General features: G+C 41.2%; 1 protein-coding gene and 1 long non-coding RNA gene across 10 annotated transcripts in view; one reads left to right on the top strand and one right to left on the bottom strand.

Moving 5' to 3' along the window:
- Positions 1-15734, bottom strand: part of SMOC2 (SPARC related modular calcium binding 2) — a 129879-nt gene extending 114145 nt beyond the window's left edge. For 7 of the 8 annotated variants that reach the window (XM_034428417.3, XM_034428419.3, XM_034428418.3 and 4 more), the window contains exon 1: positions 15302-15441. In XM_034428417.3, coding sequence (XP_034284308.2) covers positions 15302-15382 — 81 coding nt within the window. In that variant the 5' untranslated portion in view covers positions 15383-15441. Of the gene's footprint in view, positions 1-15301 lie in introns of all 8 variants that reach the window. The other variant, XM_034428420.3, reaches the window with a different exon arrangement.
- The window catches only part of LOC117672043 (uncharacterized), a 55355-nt gene continuing 51344 nt past the window's right edge, over positions 15305-19315 (top strand). The window contains exon 1 of one of the 2 annotated variants that reach the window (XR_015731442.1): positions 15305-15737. This is a non-coding gene — a long non-coding RNA (uncharacterized LOC117672043). The remainder of the gene's footprint in view (positions 15738-19315) is intronic. The other variant, XR_004593104.3, reaches the window with a different exon arrangement.

The raw sequence follows: 19315 nt of genomic DNA, 5'->3' as shown, positions 1-19315 counted from the left end.
AACCCACCCCTGAGATAGATAGATGGTAGGTAGGTAGGTAGGTAGATAGATAGATAGATAGATAGATAGATAGATAGATAGATAGATAGATAGATGATAGATAGATAGAGACAGAGACAGAGACAGAGACAGAGATACTGTATATACATATTTGGCTTTCAAAGTTACTTGTTGCTGGGGTATGTTTTAATCTCATGGATACTTATGTTTTTAAATTAATCATTTTTCATGTTTTAGCCATGAAATTTTATTTTATTTGTATTTTATTGCATAACAACTGGCGATTTTTAATGAAAAGATGAGATACAAATCCAATTATCATTTCCCTGCCCCCGATAATAAGGGTACACAGAATGCCCGATACAATTTATTTTCCATTAGTTATCATGGAAGGGTTTGCTGTATTCCTTTATATTCTTGTCAAAGTAAGCAACGTATCTTGGAAATTTGTTTTAGTAAAAAGCCAGGGATATTTTATTTTTCAAGGTTAGTGCTCTTGGTTGCACCAGTGCCCATTTTTTTCTAACAAGGCTGCTGCTAAGATCTGAGCCACACAGAGCTTTATTTATGGTCTTGGTTTGAATTAAATTAAAGTAACTTCTCCAAATGTTTGGGTTTCTAGGCGCCATCCAAGTGTGTCCCTAAGATTGGAAGGTTTTGATTGTGTTTTGGTTTTCTCTGTTCAACTACAGTGGCCCATCTAAACCGATGTGGAAACCATCCAGGGTATTAAAATCACATAAGGTAAGTGCTGGGCAAAAAGAAATGAAACAAAAATAAAATCTTACCCTAAATATTCAACATCTGGCAGAACTGTTTTTTTTTTAAGAAGTATTCTTTCATTCTATTGGCTGCCAAACAATATTTTCCAAACAACTGCAGTTGTCAATTGATATTACAGGAAACAAAAAATAAAATAAAATAAAACTTGCAAACTGAATTTGGGGAGTTATTGTTGAAAATATCCATTTACAAATGCAGATTGTTCACTTATCCAGACCATCAGAATATTGGCAGAGCAGCCTGAAATCTTTAGACTTTAGGCAAAAAAAATAAAAATAAAATTTCAATTATGCCCCATGGCGCAGAAACATCAACAACCACATATTAAAATGCTAACATTTGCCACCTTCAAAGAAACCCCAAATCAAACACTTGCCATCTCCTATTACTAAAGGGATAGGGCAGTGATCCATATGAGAAACCAGGATCTGTGTTATATCATTTCTGATTTATTGTATTTATTCACTACAAAACAATAGATATGGTCCTTTTTTCCTTCTTTGAGGGACACAGCCATGTGAAGCAGAAATCATAATGTAGACACATGTAGTCACAGTGTTGGTGAATGCTGAAATGGGAGCATGGCATACGCCGGAAACCGGAAATGCATCCGCCTTGTGTGCGTGCATGCTCCGGGAAGATGATCTTCCAGTTTCCGGCGTATGCATGCACACTGGCTACCTGGTCTTCACGTGCGCATGCACGCCAGAAACCGGAAGACCAGGTGGCTGGTGCATATGCATGCACCTGTTGTGGCCCGTCAGTGGCCGGGGCAGCTAGTAGCTGATTCCGACAGCGAGGAGGCTGGTGTGGTGCTGCACCAGCAGCCTGTGCAGCTGGCACTCGAGTCAGACAATGAGGAGTCTGGAGAAGATGTGGTGCCAGAGGCGGGGATTCAGCCAGGGCCTTCAGAACCACCAGAAGCTTCCATAAGTGAAGAGGAAAAAGAGGAGGAGCCTCTTCTCGATGCACGAGCGCATAGAGCTGTTAAAAGGCAGGAGTGGCTCTTCAGGAGGAGGTCTCCTCGAGAGTAAGGCTTGGAGCTAATTGGCCACTCCCCTAGCCTCTTTATGGAAGGACGACGACTGAGGCAATTTGCAGGAAACAACTTTGTTCATATTCCTTCGCGTTTTGATTCCAGAAACATTTGATTCGGCTCTTGTTTCTCTCTTGTCAGTTTTCCTGCAGATTGCTTCTGGGCATTCTACCAACCACAGTAAGATTATCTGGTTATCTGAAATACTGTGCCTCAGAACTGAGTTATTATTCTTTGGATTCTTGTTGGCTGTTAATGAAGTTAAATTAACAGCCCTTGTTCAGAAAAGACTGATTTGAACTGTACTTGTGTTCGAACAACTACTAAGAAAGCTCATTAGCAGTCCTTAATTAGTAAACTAAGGTTTGTACGGACTTTGTGTTTGCTGTGTTCTTTGGGGTCTGTAGCTGGGGCAGAACAGCACCAAAAACCAGAAGAACAGCTGCCCAGCACGCGCATAAGCCCGGGTGGCTGCTCTTCCGGTTTCCGGCGCTCCCACGCAAGTGAAGACCAGCTGGCTGGTGCACCGGAACCCGGAAGAACAAGTGGTGATGGCTTGCATACCCAGAGGAGGTGGCTCTGCGTGCCACTTCCAGCACAATGCCATAGGTTCACCATCATGGTAGTATGGGATTTGAAGAGCACAATACACAGCTTTTTCTTAAATACACAGCCATTTAAACAGAAGAAAGCTTTGGGAGAGTGAAACTTGTTTGTATGCATAAGATCCTAACTGATAGGTAAGATAATAGGAAAGACTTTCAGACACTTTGAGTCAAGGTTCCAAGTAGCACCCAAAAAAAAAAAAAGAAGAAGAAGAAGCTAGAAGCTTCTTAGAAGCTAGAAATTCCTCTAAGTTCCATTTTATTAGAGATGTCATATTGGCACATCTGGGAAAATCCAAATCTGAAAGCTTCCAGGTTTTCCCCACCCAAAGGAAAGCCCAAGTCCCTTCCCCTGCACCCACATGTCCATCACATGGCCCAATCAATGCACCGTCCCAACTGGAAATGCCTCCCAGTCACACCACTCCAGGTGCAGGGCAGGATGTCCTTGACTCTCAAGAAAAAAAATGTTATTATGGCTAGATATCTCAGCAACTCCATGCAATCTCTCCTCCCAGTTTCCCACAGCACTAAGTGTGGCAGCCCTGAAGATCCAAAGAAAAGGATGGCCTCCAGGGCTGACACTTTCTTTTCACTTTTCACTCTTTTTTAATTTCCCTCCTTTTCTCCAGTATAATTCTCCCCATTTCTCTTTAATGATACATCAAAGAGCCATCACATAAAAAGACTGAATTATCTACATGCAGAAGGCTTTTGGTGTTCTTCTTTTCATGTCCAGGTTGGGTTAGAAAATAAACTTGTTTGAAATCCTGGAGAAAAGCACTGAACTAGGTGGAGCAATTTATTTGGGGAGAAATAGGCTCAGACTCAACCCCTTCAAGACTGAGTGGCTGTGGTTCCCGGTGTCGCGATATAGTCAGCTTTTACCATCACTGACTATTGGGGGTGAGTCTTTGCCCCCCACAGAGAGGGCTCACAATCTGGGCGTCCTCCTGGACGCACGGCTGTCTTTAGAAGAATATATGACAGCCGTGGCCAGGGTTTTTTTTTATCAGGTTCGCCTGATTCACCAGTTGCAGCCCTTTCTGGATCGCGACACCTTGCGCATGGTCACTCAGGCCCTTGTCACCTCCCGACTGGACTACTGTAATGCTCTCTACATGGGGCTCCCCTTGAAAAGCACCCGGAGGCTCCAACTGGTCCAGAATGCGGCCGCACGGGTGGTTATGGGTGCAACTCATTGTGCCCACGTGACACCCCTCCTGCGCGAGCTGCATTGGCTTCCAGTGTCTTCTGGGTGCGATTCAAGGTGTTGGTTACCACCTTTAAAGCGCTCCATGGCATTGGACCTGGGTACCTTCAAGACCGTCTTCTGCCACCAGTAGTCTCCCACCGGCCAGTCCACTCCCACAGGGAGGGTCTCCTCAGGGTGCCATCGGCCAAATTATGTCGGCTGGCGACACCCAGGGGGAGGGCCTTCTCTGTGGGAGCCCCTGCCCTTTGGAATGAACTGCCCCCAGAAATGCGTAAGATCTCCGATCTCCATGTATTTCACTGTGCCCTCAAAACTTTGTTGTTCCACCAGGCTGGGCTATCAATGTAAAGATTTTAATTGGTTTTAATTGTGGGATTTTAAATTTGGGGGTTTTATAATTGAGCCAATTATTTAATAATTTTAATTATTTTTAAATTTTGTCTGTCTTTGTACTTTTAATCAGGCTATACACCACCCTAAGTCCTTCGGGAGAAGGGCGGTATAGAAATTAAATAAATAAATAAATAAATAAATAAATAAATAAATAAATAAATAAATAAATAAATAAATAAAAATTTATTTTTGTGCCTTACTCCTGGCAATTACCTGGATCAGTCCCTGTGGTTTTCTTGGCAAAATTTTCAGAAGTGGCTTACCATTGCCTCCTTCCCAGGGTTGAGTGAAAGTAACTGGCCCCGTATCACCAGAATTAGAATCATGTCCTGGTTTCTTTCTTTTTCCCATAATTTTCATTTTTCTTTGTATTTTATAGTTTGATAAATTAATAAAACTTGAAGTAATGTAACACAGAACTAGAATTTACAGTGTCCTGGTTTCTAGCCTGGTGCCTTAACCTCTACACCAAACTAGCCCTTCGGTGGAGCAAACTTCTTACTAAAGCTATAAAACAGCTTTTTTTTTGTCTTTACTAGCCCCTTCTGCCTTCTTTATGTATTTATTTATATCCTGCCTTTATTAGTTTTTATAAATAACTCAAGGTGGTGAATATACCTAATACTCCATCAATTTTCCTCACAGCCACAACCCTATCAATGAGTTGGGCTGACAGAAAGTAAAGGCCCAAAGTCATCAACCCAACTTCATGCTGAAAATATCTTGAACTTTCACCTTTTATACTTTTCAGCCAATGTATATAATGTTGGCTGATAACCTGTGGAAGCTGAAGTTAACCTAACTTTAAGATATCAAACTAGAAAGGCTGTTCTACAAATTCTGACTAAACGTTAGAAAAATGTTCTAATCTAAGAATAGCTTGATAGTGGAACCTAGAAATGTTCCACAAAGCAAGTTCCCCTTTGCTGAATACAGTATAGTCAGACGTGGAGACTTTGGGGAGGTTAAGTAGTTTATCTAGGATGTTTTAAATTGGATTTATGCACTGAGGGGATGTTGGACTTGATGATCTAAATGGCCCCTTTCAAATTCTGATTCTATCATTCTACCCAGAGCTTTATGTTTACTCCAAAATAGGTTTGCTAACTGTAACATAGCTTACTCCCACACACTGAACATAAAAGATGCAACAAACTTAGGGCCAAGCAACTACCGTATTTTTTAGAGTATAAGATGCACCTTTTCCCCCCAAAAAAGAGGGTAAAAATCTGGGTGCGTCTTATACTCCAAATATAGCCCTGCCCAGCTTCTCAAATGGAGGTTTCAGAGACTGAAAAAAGCATCAGAAACAGAGCTTCAGAAAAGAAGCCCCCAAACAGAGCTTCAGCGGCTTTTTTTATGAAGCTCTGTTTCGGAGGCTTTCAGAGGCAGGAAAAAACGTTTTTTCTGAAACAGTTTCAGAAGTTTCAGAGGCCGAAAAAAAAGCAAAAAAAAAAGCAAGGCACAGAGCTCACAACCAAGGAACCTGTTGCTAAAATTCACCTCTGGGAACAGCTGATTGGGGGTATTCTGGGAGGCTGATCCACCTGCCAATCAGTTTTTTTCTTATTTTCCTCCCCAAAAACTAAGGTGCATCTTATGCTTCGGTGTATCTTATACTCCGAAAAATACGGTACATATGGAGATAGATGGTCAGTCTGGTGTTATTGTGCTAGTCCCAGTCCAGTGGCTCAGAAAGTGAACAATATTCCAAATTTCCCAAAATTATCTCCCTGTGCATGCTATTTCTAATCTAGTAACATAAATTTAAGAAAGTAATTTAAATGATTTAAAGATTGGGAAATTAGCAGGATTAAGTACAATGCTCTGTTTACCCTGGCCAAGTTAGAGAACTGAGTTGGTAATCTGATTTTAACAGGCCTCACAACTTCACAAAGTTCATACCAAATGATCTGAACTCTCAATCGATTTATCATCGTACCATTTGAAAAACGGTGATGAGTTGCCATGGCAAGCTGCAAAACATCAGCTAGTCACCATCTGGTGTTCATCACATGCACAGACATAGAATTTTCAAATGACAGTGATTGCAAATAAATAAAACATGACTGTTTGTTATTCTCAAGAAATCTTAAATGTTTGCTAGTACTCCTAATAATGCCCTTCTGATTAGCCCCCACCCCCCTCCATCCTTCTCTCCTTCTTCCTCTCCTCTCTCTCTCTCTGTGTGATTAATATGTTGGAATCTGGACAGAATAAAGTCAGTCTAATCCCTCCCTATATATACTCAGGATTGCAGACAATCCTGTACTCCATGCTATAACAAAAAACATGCATTAAAAATCTCTAGCCACTTATGTCAAGAGTTAGAGCCTGTTCACTATTGACTAAAACTGTTGACTATATCAAATGTTAAAAACCAATTAAGAACCAGCTCAATGTCATAGTCAATGCCAGAGCATTCAATTGGTTCTTAACTGACTTTTGTGACTTTATTACTGAATCAATAAATACATACACATGCAATCAAGCACACATGCACACAAATAATACTATATCGAGTAGGATGAGGGAAAGTGCATAAAAATGAATGGGAAGCTAAATAATTAAGATTTATCGTTTTAAAGATTACTTACTTGATAAAGGAAAAGTTACCTTCATGTGCTATTCTAATGATTTACATGAACACAGCTACATTATTTTTTTGATCCCAATCAAGAAATGGTTTGTGGGAATCTGCACAAACTAAAACTATGATTCATTGGATGGAGTCAGGTGGCATCAAAATCAAATAAATATGCAAGTGCATGTTCATAATGTACGTTTCTGAATGATTTTCAGTCCCTTCTATTTTTCAAACCCATCAACCGGAGTATAAATTGTAGATTCCTGCAGTGTTTGTATTGTTAGAGTAACACACCTCACAAGTATTTCTGTGCATCCGACATGGAATATATCTACAGTAATGAATCTGTTTGATGTGCACATATGCTAAAAGTGTGTGATCCATCATTGGTTTTCAATCATTGTCTGCTCCTTGCTTCATGACAGGCTTTCTGATTACCACAGAACCTTCTGATCCTGCTTTTGCTCCTTACTCTTTCTTACTGTTTACCTGCCTTTTTTGGAGTATAAGACACTCTGGAGTATAAAACGCACATTCATTTTTGGGAAAAAATTCTGCCTCTGCCTACCAGCATCCATGGGTATTCATCTGGCTAGCGTTCTTGTAACAAACAGCAAACAGCCTAGTCAGCTTTGGCATGTTATTGCAGCCTGATTCAGCACAAGCAGCTGATTGGCAGTTGGATTGGCCTCCTGGAATACCGCCAATTGGTTGTTCCAGGCTGTGGGGATCACCACAGCCTATCGCCACCTCCGCTTGTTGTGTTTTTGGCCTCCAGGCATTGCATTTTTGGTCTCCGCGTGTTGCGTTTTCAGCCTTTGCATGCTCCATTTTAGATCCATTCCAGGCTGCCGGGATCACCACAGTACATTTCCGCCAATCGCCACCAATCACCACTTTAGCGCATCATGTTTTTGGCCTGTTCCAGGCATCGGGGATTCTGCCGCCACCGATCCCCACTACCTGGAACCGGCTGAAAACGCAATGCCTGGAGGCCAAAAATGGGGCATGCGGAGGCCAAAAACGTGATGCGTGGAGGCCAAAAAATGCACCGCATGGAGGTAGCGATCAGCCATGATGTGCTGTGGTGATCCCCACAGCCTGGAACAGGTCTAAAACAGGACATGCAGAGGCTGAAAATGCGATGTGCAAAGGCAGCGATCGAGGGCGCTGTGCTGTGGCGATCCCTGCAGCCTGGAATGGCTCTAAAACGGGGCATGCGGGGGCCAAAAATGTGATGCGCAGAGGCCAAAAACAGCTTAAGGGTGGGGGCCAGTGGGTGGGCAGGGCTTCAGCAACATTTGCTGTATAAGATGCACAGACATTTCCACCCACTTTTGGGGGGGAAGTGTGTCTTATACTCCGAAAAATATAGTAAGTACTATTAGGAACAAGGATCAGGATCACCAATTGTCATCACTGGCCTTCACCTCTCCTTTGGGAGGTAGAGGACAGATCAGCCATTAAAAACAGAGAGAGGCAAACCTATAACAAGGACAGTGAGATAAAGTGGAGGGGGGCACATCATGAAGGAAGATCATAGATAATGTCCTGTATCCCCCACCCACAAAACAGCGCTCATCTCAATTGCATATCCTAGCATTTTCAGGTGATGCTCTTCAATTTGTTGGATTCAGATTTTGCTAGATCAGAGTTATTGGGCTTTCCATATCATTCCTTTCTGGGCAACAGATATCTAAAATATCTAGAGGGCACCAGATTGGGGGGAGCCGGCATGTGGATCCAATAGATACACTTAGTTACTTAAATCATTATTTATTTATTTATTTATATTTAAATTTCTATACCGCCCTTCTCCCGAAGGACTCAGGGCGGTGTACAGCCAAGATAAAACCCACAAATATAAAAGTTAAAAACAAATTAAAAGTATTAAATAATTTGGCCGAAATTAAAATAACATAAAACAACCCATTAAAATTACATTTAGGCCAGTCTTGCCTGCTGAAACAAAAGCAGGGCACGGTGGAAGGTGCAAAGGTCGGGAATCCTACGAATCTCCGGGGGCAGCTCATTCCATAGGGCAGGTGCCCCCACAGAGAAGGCTCTCCCCCCAGGGGTCGCCTGTTTGACAAACGGCACCCCGAGGAGTCCCTCTCTGTGGTAGCGTATTGGTCGATGGGAGGCTATCGGTGGCAGAAGGCGGTCTCATATTATTATTATTACAGGCAATGCAGGAACAAAGATGGCCCATTATTTCTTGAAAAGCTCAGAACTGCATCTTTGCTATACTTAAGCAAATGATAGTTATTCCAAATGAAAGTCAAGTGCACTCGACATTAACCTACAGTCTAAGGTATTTCTATTCTCCCTACTGAAGCTAAATTGGAACTAAACTAACTCAATCCCATTGGGGGAAGTATTTATCCTTGACTTTGTGTTGGAGAAGGTGGAAATGAGGGTGATAGTGGAACAACGCAAATCCCTCAAATGTAAAGTATAACAGGTATGCCAATATGCACTCACACAAGTAAGATCTGAAAGACTGAAGTAAAAAAAATGTTTTCATGTTCACAGGGACAAAAGATCTATAATGATGGTTCCATGAGGTAAAAACCAACATTCCAGAACATTCTTCATGGGTGCAATTTGATCTATGTGAATGCAGATTTCTAATATCATCAGAAGAATGACAGTTTCCTGAAGTTCCATATTTTTTGAATACTCCATTAAATGTTAGGGACCTGGCATACATTGGGGAAAATTTTTGAATGGATGTTAAGCCAGCAGCCAATAAAGCACATGTGTCTCGAAATAGTCACATTCCTAGCTTAGGAAATGTGACTTCAATACTCCACAATCTGAACTACAATTGGATATGCTTCATGAAGCAATCCCAGTTGCCTGTCACAGATTCATTGTGGCAATTGAAGTCATATCCCTTACATGGTAGATAATTGTTGGGTTCCCTTAAATAACTCGGGATGGCTCAGTGGATAAAATGTTGGGCTTATTGGCTTTCCAGCCAATAGCCAAAGTTCGAGACTTGAGCATCATGCAACAGGTTGAGCACCATTCCTGCCCCAGCTCCTGCCAACCTAGTAGTCTTAAAACATGCAAATGTAAATAGATTAATAGGTACCACTTTGGTGGGAAGAGAACAGACATCATGCTAGCTACATGGAAACGTCTTCGAACAGTGCTCGGTCAATGGCCCTTGAAATGGAGATGAGCATCACCTCCTATAGTTGGCAACAACAAGTTGGTATCTCAGTGAACATGATTCATAACTAGTATACTGATAGTACCATAACATGCAAATGTTTCAATTATTTCTCAATTACTGTATTAGAAATAATTCATTTTTTCTATGTGCAATCTCTTGTGTAATAGATTTTCATAGCAAGTCACTTTTCTACATTGACATAATTTATTAAACAGTGATATGACCTGTATTCATAGCCAACATTTATTTCTCTCCCTCCTTGCTGCTTCCCCATCCCCTGGCTATGATCCCCCCTCTAGAAGTAGCTGAATTCCAATCACATTTCGGCAGCTACAAACTTCTCTAACCTCTTGGAAACAAAGTTGCTAACCTGTAAGATAAAATTACTACCAGCGAACAGCACTGATCCTTTTGTATGATGCATACGTTTTTGTTAAAATCAGGAAATGTCATGGTACAGCGCAAAAGTGTGGCATGGGATAGAACTTAGAATATTGTTTAAACTTTAAGGAGGAGGAAAAACACTCTATATTACTTACTGTAAAATAATTTAAGCCAAACTTTTAAATGTAGCAACCCAGGGATGAAAATTTGTCAATATCTACCTGATTTACTATGATCTGCCCTTGCAGAAATCACACACCATAAAGATTTTGGAGCTTCTTTGAGGTTGCCAATTGCTAGCTTTTAAACCCAGAAATCATTTTCCAGTAAAGTCTGCAAAAAGAATGGAACCCCTTCTGAAGAATGTCAGGCATAAACGACCCAGCCATTCTCATTTTGAGTTACACAAGAAATGATTGCCAGATAACATTTATGGTATTGTATAGCAGAAACTCTTCATTTACTGAAAGTCTAAGATAAATAAAATGGTATGTCCATTTTATGACTGATATAAAGAATATGTCTATCCCCCTCAGAGTTCCAACCCTTTAAACAACTGTTAGATTTTAAGACATTTGATGAGTTTTAAGGTAGTTATTTAAACCTAGCAATAAAAAAAAAATTCTGCCCCTGCATTTAGTCCATGGTCATCCCAAAGTCTGTGGTAAACAGATTAGTTGTGAAAGTTGATTTGAAAAGGGCATAAAGTGAACCTGAGTCATTTTACTATACAAATTATTTACAGTCAATTGCTCAGCTGCCTTTTAAATGCATCTTCTCTCTCAAGTGTATAGATTGTAATTGAGAAGGACCATTCTTATGGCTTTAATTTAACCTTTTTACACATTGGATTGAGTTATCAATGTTCTGTTGTTCTCTTATCTTGATGCAGCTAACAAAATCACACCAAATAAAACAAGGACCATTCATGCACTGTATTATGACCAGCCAGCTACATTTTCTTGTCAAATGGTCCTTATCAAAAAGTGTTAACTATTGGAGCTCTCCAAAACTGGTCTGTCTATAACCTTAGATTTATATCAGTAAAGACAAAGCTCTTTGCTACTGTAATACAGCTCATTTTGTGCAATTAAGGTGTGCTGAAAAGAATCATGGAATTAAAAACTTGTAAACTTAATAAGCACCACAAGGATTATCTGCCCCAAGTCCTAATGAATAAAATAATCTGAAACTTCACAAATGATAACTCAATCAAAGTGCAATGATCAATCAGTAGTCTAGTATGAATAAATTTATTGATTGATTAGCCCTTGGGCCATATCAAAGTGCAGAGTTCCAGAAACAAATCATTACAAAAGTTTGGTAAAACAATTTAAATGAAATTGGAATAACGCACGATTAAAAATGCAATTAGAATAAAATACGATCTAAAATGAAATCGGAATAAAATACAATCATTTGAGATAATCTAGTAGAAGGAAATAATATCCCATTGCATCAGCATATTACATTGGTTTACTTTGAAAATTAATCACATAAAACTTTGATTGATTAGACAATGAGAGCAAATTCAAAGGAGCCATTTTAATTTATAATATTGAAGCGCAACTCTAATTATAGTTTGCTACTGGGTCACAAATCATGATCTGTTGACAGAACCAAAAAAATCAAAAGTAAAGATGGCTATATAAATGTCAATTCACATGCAACCTGCATGGCTCCCTTTTTGAAATCAGCACAGCTGAGGGACCAATCATCTTCTTCCCCCTCTCTGCCTAAGCTATAAAGCAATTGTAGCATCAAACAATACCTCCAGGGATCCTTTAAGTCATGTCCTAAAACTATAAACTTGTAGATAGATGTATTCAATTAATTCCCATTGGAAATCCACTGGATTTAAGCAGCTAAATCAGAAGCAATGTACAATCCAGACTTGTTATATACCTGTTGTTTAATATTCGGCTGCTGTATCTATTTTTACATATTTTTACATAGCTGTTCCTCTGTAGTGATGAAGATACTCAAGGATACTGGAAGTAAGGGCAGCCTTCATCTAATGAAGACATGGGCAACCAGCATCCTACGAGGTGTTGGTAAGACTACATCGCTTATATTCTTATCATTGGCTATGTGGAGTAAGGCTGATAAGAGATGGAGATGTGGAATATATGTTGCCCATTCTTTCTCCATAAAGGAAAGAATATAACACCAATTTTCAAAGTAAGAAAATTGTCATGAAAATGTAGCCTTGCAAATGCTCTCAGGGTTATGTGGGGGGAGGGATTTTAATTGACTGTTCTTTGGTCAGACAGAATTGTATATTATTATTGTTGCTATATTATATGTTATCAAATGTAAATAAAAGGCTATTTGATAGGAAAATGCAGAGAAACATCTTCTACTTACTTGTTTTCCCAGTTCATTGTTTTGGAAACTGCCACTACATCATTATCCCGTATGCAATCTTTAATATGATTTAAAGATAAATGAAATAACTCGCCACTTGGTTTTTTTCAAATTCCTTCCCACAAAAGACTTTTTACAAGGGCATGGATATTCATTTCCAGGAAACTGGAATGTTTCAAGACTGATAAACTGGGCTACCAGCTTGTATAAATTCATATATAGAATATATTTCAGTTCAGCTTACATACAGGTGCTGTAATGTAAATAAACATCTCTATTAAAGTATTCTCATGAAACTGATAGTGTATGCAACAGAAGTTGGTTCTGCTTTCTTTTGTTGATGACAACTGAGTAATTATATGTAGACTCTGGGTGTTTTAATGTGGAGCAATAGCTTATTTGCATTTATTCTTACTGAGACTGACTTTAGTAAAATTCATATGCAATATCCTAGCAACGTGGCTAAAGAATGTTGGAATAGGGCAAGTTTTTGAAAGGGGACAGCAGAGGAACTAACTGGCTCCTTTTCCAAAAAGTTGGTGTTTTTCTGGACTGAACATGAAATACAGCTCAGAGTAATCATACGTTACCCATTCTGTACATCATAAAGGGGCCAGAAATGTAGTTAATCATACCAAGGGGAACACACACAAAACACCTGTTTATTCTTTCTTTCCCCAGCATAAAGCTTGAAGAAGGAAAGTCTTCTGTCTCATGGCAGAGGGCAGTGGGAAGATTTAGGAAAGAGAATTGACTAAATTTTCTAAGTATTCTCAGCCAACACTGGAGGAGGAGATAACCTTCTGAACCTTCAAGCTGTCTTCTGCATTGGATATTTTTGGTGTAGAATAACTAGTTAGTGGGTAGTTAAAGGCATCGTGAATAAATGAATGCTCAATAGAATATTTGGTCTTGAACAGTTCAATTAACTGGGGAGTCAAACTGGAGATAGGAAGTAAGATAGCAAGAGTATGATGTGTATCTAAAAGGCTATCCAGGCAGTTAAAAGAAACCATCATTTTACAAAATGCAACTTCTATAACTCTGAGTTTTCCCAGAGAAGTGATGGTTGGTCTTTTTTTTTTATAAAACTAGCCTATCCAAAGTTGTTGCCCATCTACTGCTACTTCTTGGCAACACAGCAGCTGCCTGGAAGTATTTTGAAAGAAACAGTTCTCAGATCAGAATGATCAGGGTACTTCTAACCATACCTGCTTGGAGGGAAGAGTAACTGAAATTACTAAGAGTAACTGGGATTTCTGACCACAATTTCAGTGAATCCTCAGTGCATTAATGGGAAATGAATATCCGTGCCATCCCCGCAAAACAAATCCAAAAACCTGGTGAATTGATATTTCAGGAAATGGAGTAATCATTTGGTGCTACGTTAAATCTATTGGAAGTGACTCAAAGAAGGTTAGTGATGGATTAGACATTAGATTCATTCATTCATTAGACTTGATGCTTAAAAGTTCTACTGAGTTTCGAAACAGCATAGATAAACACAGTCAGGTTCCTTTGCCTCATGCCCAGTGATTATAAACTAGCAGTCCTGAAGCTGGATCTTTATCAAGCCTATTCAGCACCAGTTTGGCTCCTATTCATTCTCTTTTTTAAAAAAAATTAAGCAGGGAGCATCTACCTAGAAAGTGAAAGTGAATCCCATTCACTGAAGTGAACTCTATGGCCAAGCCACGATTTCAAGTGGGAACTCCTTTGGAGTAAAACCTTTGAACGTTTAATTGTATTCCAACTCTGCGTTTAGGATCAGTGTTTTCAGACTCTTAAATCTGTCCTTTTTTTTCAAAAGGCAATTAGTTTGCAACCGGGAGCCTAATTCCCCGGGGATTTCCAGCAAACTGCAAGCTGCCAAACCCAAACCCAAACCACTTAACCACTTTCTTTGCACTTTGCACTTCGTCCAAGCACTTTCAGTAGAACCAAACTGGATTGAGTAAATCCTAAATGCAGCACTGACGTGTCCGTAACCTGAACACAAACTCAATAAACTGCATTGCTCCAAATTGCTTTACAATAACCTGGCCGAGGGATACCCAAGGCGCAGAGGTTTACTCAGTATTAATTAATCTTATTAATGCTCCTTCAACCTCTCCGAGAAAAAATGATGTAAATATCAGTGTTCATTAGGGCACAGGGAAATCGATACCCAGTAATTTTCCTTTGGTTATGGGAAGATAATTATGAAAAATTCGCGGAGTACCAACTAACTTCAAACAAGCATTATCTGTGCGCATAGGAACTCTTAAGAACGATGCCAATTTTAAGATTCCTGCTAATAAAATGTATCCTATCAAACGAAGGTTATCAGTCCTGCTGATAATTGGGAGAAGAGGGGTCGAAGATCTACAAGCCACAATTTGCTAGTTTCACATTTTAAAGTGGGGGGTTTGGTGGGGATAGATTTAGCATTAAGGACCGGAGCCCTATTTTTGCTTTAAAAAAAAAACAAAACAAGCCGATCACCTCGAGTGAGGATTTCAGCCAACACTTGAGAGGGACTCTTGGAAGAAGCGGGCACCCTCCAGAATTTGGACACCCAGATCAGCGAAGTCGCAGTTTCCCGACTGCAAGGGCAGGTTCCCGGCTTGGGCAAAAGGGCTCAGCGAGTATCCTGGTGAGTGGGAAGCCGGTGGCCAGCGTGGGGAGAAGGACGGCGGGAGGGTTTTGCTGCCCCGGCGCGGCGGCGAGAGGGAAGGAGTAGGAAATAGCCGCCTGGCTGCCTTACCGTGAGCGCTGAAAACTTCTGAGCCGGCGCCAGGAGGGCCAACTCCGGCAGCAACAGCCACAGCGGGAGCAGCAGCAGCATCTTCAGCTATAAGCGGCAGAGCTCTCCTTGAGCCGTCCTGGCCCTCGCCGGCTTCCCCTTCCCAGCTCTGCCCGGGCACGTCCTTCCTCGGTTAAAGGGGGGCCGGGGGTGGGGAGTGACGGTTCGCGCTCGGGCTTTCTGCTGCTTTGCGCGGGGATGTCCGGACGCCTGACCTTCCGTTCAGCTCTGCTGTCTCTAGCGGCGAAGGGCGAGCGGGGTTCCCTTCCCTCGGCGTGCTGGAGCTGTCATCTGATGTTCGTCCCTGGAGCAAGATCAGAGAGCTGCCCTGCCCTCGCTGCCTTCAGCTTCCCTCCTAAGCGCCCTTTGCGGGCAGCCGCGCGCAGTTCTGAACTCGGTAAGTATTGGGGACGGATTTGAAGGAGGGTGTTGGAGAGATGGATAAGTGCAGAAGCCCCAAACGCACACCCCCTTCTCTCTCTCTCCCTCTCCCTCCCTCCTTCCCTCTTCTCTCTCTCTCTCTCTCTCCCTCCCTCCCTCCCTCCCTCTTCTCTTTCTCTCTCTTTCCCCCTCCTTCTTCCCCCTTCTCTCTCTCCCCCTCCCTCTTCCCTTTCTCTCTCTATCTCTCCCTCCCTCCCTCTTCCTCCTTCTCTTTCTCCCTCCCTCTTCCCCCTTCTCTCTCTCTCTCTCCCTCTTCCCCCTTCTCTCTTCCTCCCTCCCTCTTCCCCCTTCTCTCTCTCCCTCCCTCTTCCCCCTTCTTTCTCTCTCTCTCCCTCCCTCTTCCCCTTCTCTCTCTCCCTCCCTCTTCCCCTTCTCTCTCTCTCTCTCCCTCCCTCTTCCCCTTCTCTCTCTCTTTCTCTCTCTTTCCCCCCTCCTTCTTCCCCCTTCTCTCTCTCCCCCTCCCTCTTCCCTTTCTCTCTCTATCTCTCCCTCCCTCCCTCTTCCTCCTTCTCTTTCTCCCTCCCTCTTCCCCTTCTCTCTCTCTCTCTCCCTCTTCCCCCTTCTCTCTCTCTCTCTCCCTCCCTCTTCCCCTTCTCTCTCTCTTTCTCTCTCTCTCTCCCTCCCTCCCTCTTCTCTTTCTCTCTTTCCCCCTCCTTCTCTCTCCCCCTTCCTCTCCCTCCCTCCCTCTTCCTCCTCTCTCTCCCTCCCTCTTCCCCTTCTCTCTCTCTCTCCCTCCCTCCCTCTTCCCCCTTCTCTCTCTCTCGCCAGCCCCCCCCACACAAGCCTCCACTTTCTTCGCCCAGACCTGCAGCCTCTGCCTTGATTGATTGATTCACCCCAACCGCGTCTCCGCCGTCAACCCCGCTTGAATTTCCAAACTGCTTTGTATTTATCGGCCGCTTAACCGAGAGAGAAAGTGAGAAGCCCTAAGAATTGCGGTCGCCCCCCCCACTTTTTATTTTTTTTAATTTGGCGGTTCCCTTCTTCTTGCAACCGTTGGCAAGAAGTCAACCTGCGCAAACAGGGACCCTAAAACTTCGATCTGTTTGTCTGACTGCGTTGCAGGTTGGATTTGTCAGGGCTTAAAAGGCGAGCAGGGGGCCACTCGGGACGGTTTTTATGAGCGTTGTTTGCTGTCCAGCTCCGGTGACATTTGGGAACGTTGCGCGTTAACTCTGGTTTCTTAAGGATCAGCGAGGAGATTTAGAGCGTGTGTGCCTGACGCAGGAGACTAACGCCCTCCCTTCATACTCCGCATTGCTGGAATATTTCAGCCGTCGTTACCCTGGCACAAAACTGAAGCCTTTTAATAGTGTTAAAAGAAAAAAAAGAAAGAATGAGCTGCTGCCACGATCTGTTCTATAGAGTTTACAAGAGATGGGAAGGTGTGTGCCTACAGGATGCCCCCAGCCCAGCCTTGCTTCGAATAATTTGTTGAATCTATCTTCGTAAGGAGGACATCATAATGTAGAATAGAGTAGAATAGAATAGAATAGAATAGAATAGAATAGAATAGAATAGAATAGAATAGAATAGAATAGAATAGAATAGAATAGAATAGAATAGAATAGAATAGAATAGAATAGAATTTTTATTGGCCAAGTGTGATTGGACACACAAGGAATTTGTTCTTGGTGCATATGCTCTCCGTGTACATAAAAGATACATTCATCAAGAATCATAAGGTACAACATTTAATGATAGTTATAGAGTACAAATAAGCAATCAAATCATATTAGGAAACAGTCAATATAAATAGCATATTGTATCCCCAAGATATTGCCCAACAATAAGACAATATCCCCAAGATATTGCTCAACAGATCACTTTGGCATCTCTGCATCCTTTCCTCCTTAAAAGGATGTGTATGAGAAGGGGAGGAGAGTCAAGCCGGCTCCTTAACTTCAAATGGAGAGTTAGGTGCAAGACAGAGTTAACCATCCTTCATTCTGATATCTCTGTGTGCATATTTATGTTTCTCGGACATATTTAATTTGAACATGAAAGTTAGAAGAGAATTGTGAACAATTACCAGGTTTATTCGGATAATGTATTCATGGAAAGAAAACTGGTGTTGTGGCTAAATGGAAAGTCAAAGAGATGGGTTTTCAGAAGAGACATTAATAACTTGGATCACTCTGTGTGTGTGTGTGTGTTGATTTAAAACACACTGAAGAAAAAAATCTGATCACCTGTCTAATCTGCAGGAACTCACTAAACATGAAGAGGGAGAGAGGGAGAGATAAAGAGATATTAAAGAAAGGGTAGAATTTCAGAAAGAAAAAAAATGCTTCCGTCCACTGATTGCTGCCCTAGGCCCACCCACTGGAGACATCAGGTCCTGTCTTTTGCTAACATCTGGCCAATGAAAAAAAAATGTGTTGATTTAAAAACAATAACTTTACTCCTGGTTACACATGGAGTGCAGAATGAAAAGGATGAGGAACTGTGCTTATAAATAAGAGCTCAAGATTATTCTGTTGTAGATCTTGTTGTTTAGTTAATACCCATTCTCAGTTTGATGTTCATTTTCTGTGATCTAACGCAGTTAAAATAACAGTTGGATTATATGCTCCTTCTTTTATGTATATACTCTATGCATAGCTGCATACAGAAAACTAGCTTACATTCAAGAAATCATTTTCAGCAGAAGTCTATGCCTCTCCTAATCATTGACTTTTATGGAACAGGAAACTTGCAAATCTCTGTTTATCTATTTATCTATCTCCTTGCAAGTGCTACCTTCTGGTCCTCTGAAGATGAAGTAGACCAAGCAGGAGGCAGAAATGTAACACTTTGGGAGCATCTTCTCATGACAGTGATAAAAAAAGACGGGCCTGAGAGAGGCACGTCTTGAAACCATCATATTAATGCATTATTTCTTAGGGCGGATGAATATATATTTTTTTTAGCTATCAGGTCAAGATTTCAAACATCGCTCTTGCAAAGTTTTAAAATTATATCAGAAAATTAGAGGCAAACTGAGCCATGGCTATCAGGTGGAAATGGGGAACTCAGTCTTTATAATGCAATTGTCTTGATCTAATACATCATACAGAGAAAATATACCTGGTTAACAGGATATGTAGTCTTTGGCGTGCTACAAGTTTCAAAGCTTTTGCTGCTATCCTTGAAATAAAAATATTTATACCTTATGACTATCATTGAGTGTTGTACTTTATGATTCTTGATGAACGTATCTTTTCTTTTATGTACACTGAGAGTGTATGCACCAAGACAAATTCCTTGTGTGTCAAATCACACTTGGCCAATAAACTATTCTATTCTATTCTATTCTATTCTATTCTATTCTATTCTATTCTATTCTATTCTATTCTATTCTATTCTATTCTATTCTATTCATACCCTATCATTTTACATTTATATATTCTTGAAAGGGAATAGCGTACTGAGTCTGTCTGTCTACCTATCCTGGCAGGTGGAGAGGGTGTGAGTACCTGTGTAGCATTCTTTATGCCTTCCTTTTTCTGATTGTTTATGCATGTGTGTGTGTGTGTACACAGCATTTCTTTA

The sequence above is a fragment of the Pantherophis guttatus genome, chromosome 1 (genome assembly GCF_059756535.1).
Source record: "Pantherophis guttatus breed Tessera chromosome 1, ASM5975653v1, whole genome shotgun sequence".
Classification (NCBI taxonomy): Eukaryota; Metazoa; Chordata; class Lepidosauria; order Squamata; family Colubridae; genus Pantherophis; species Pantherophis guttatus.
This window is presented reverse-complemented; position numbering and strand designations above follow the sequence as displayed.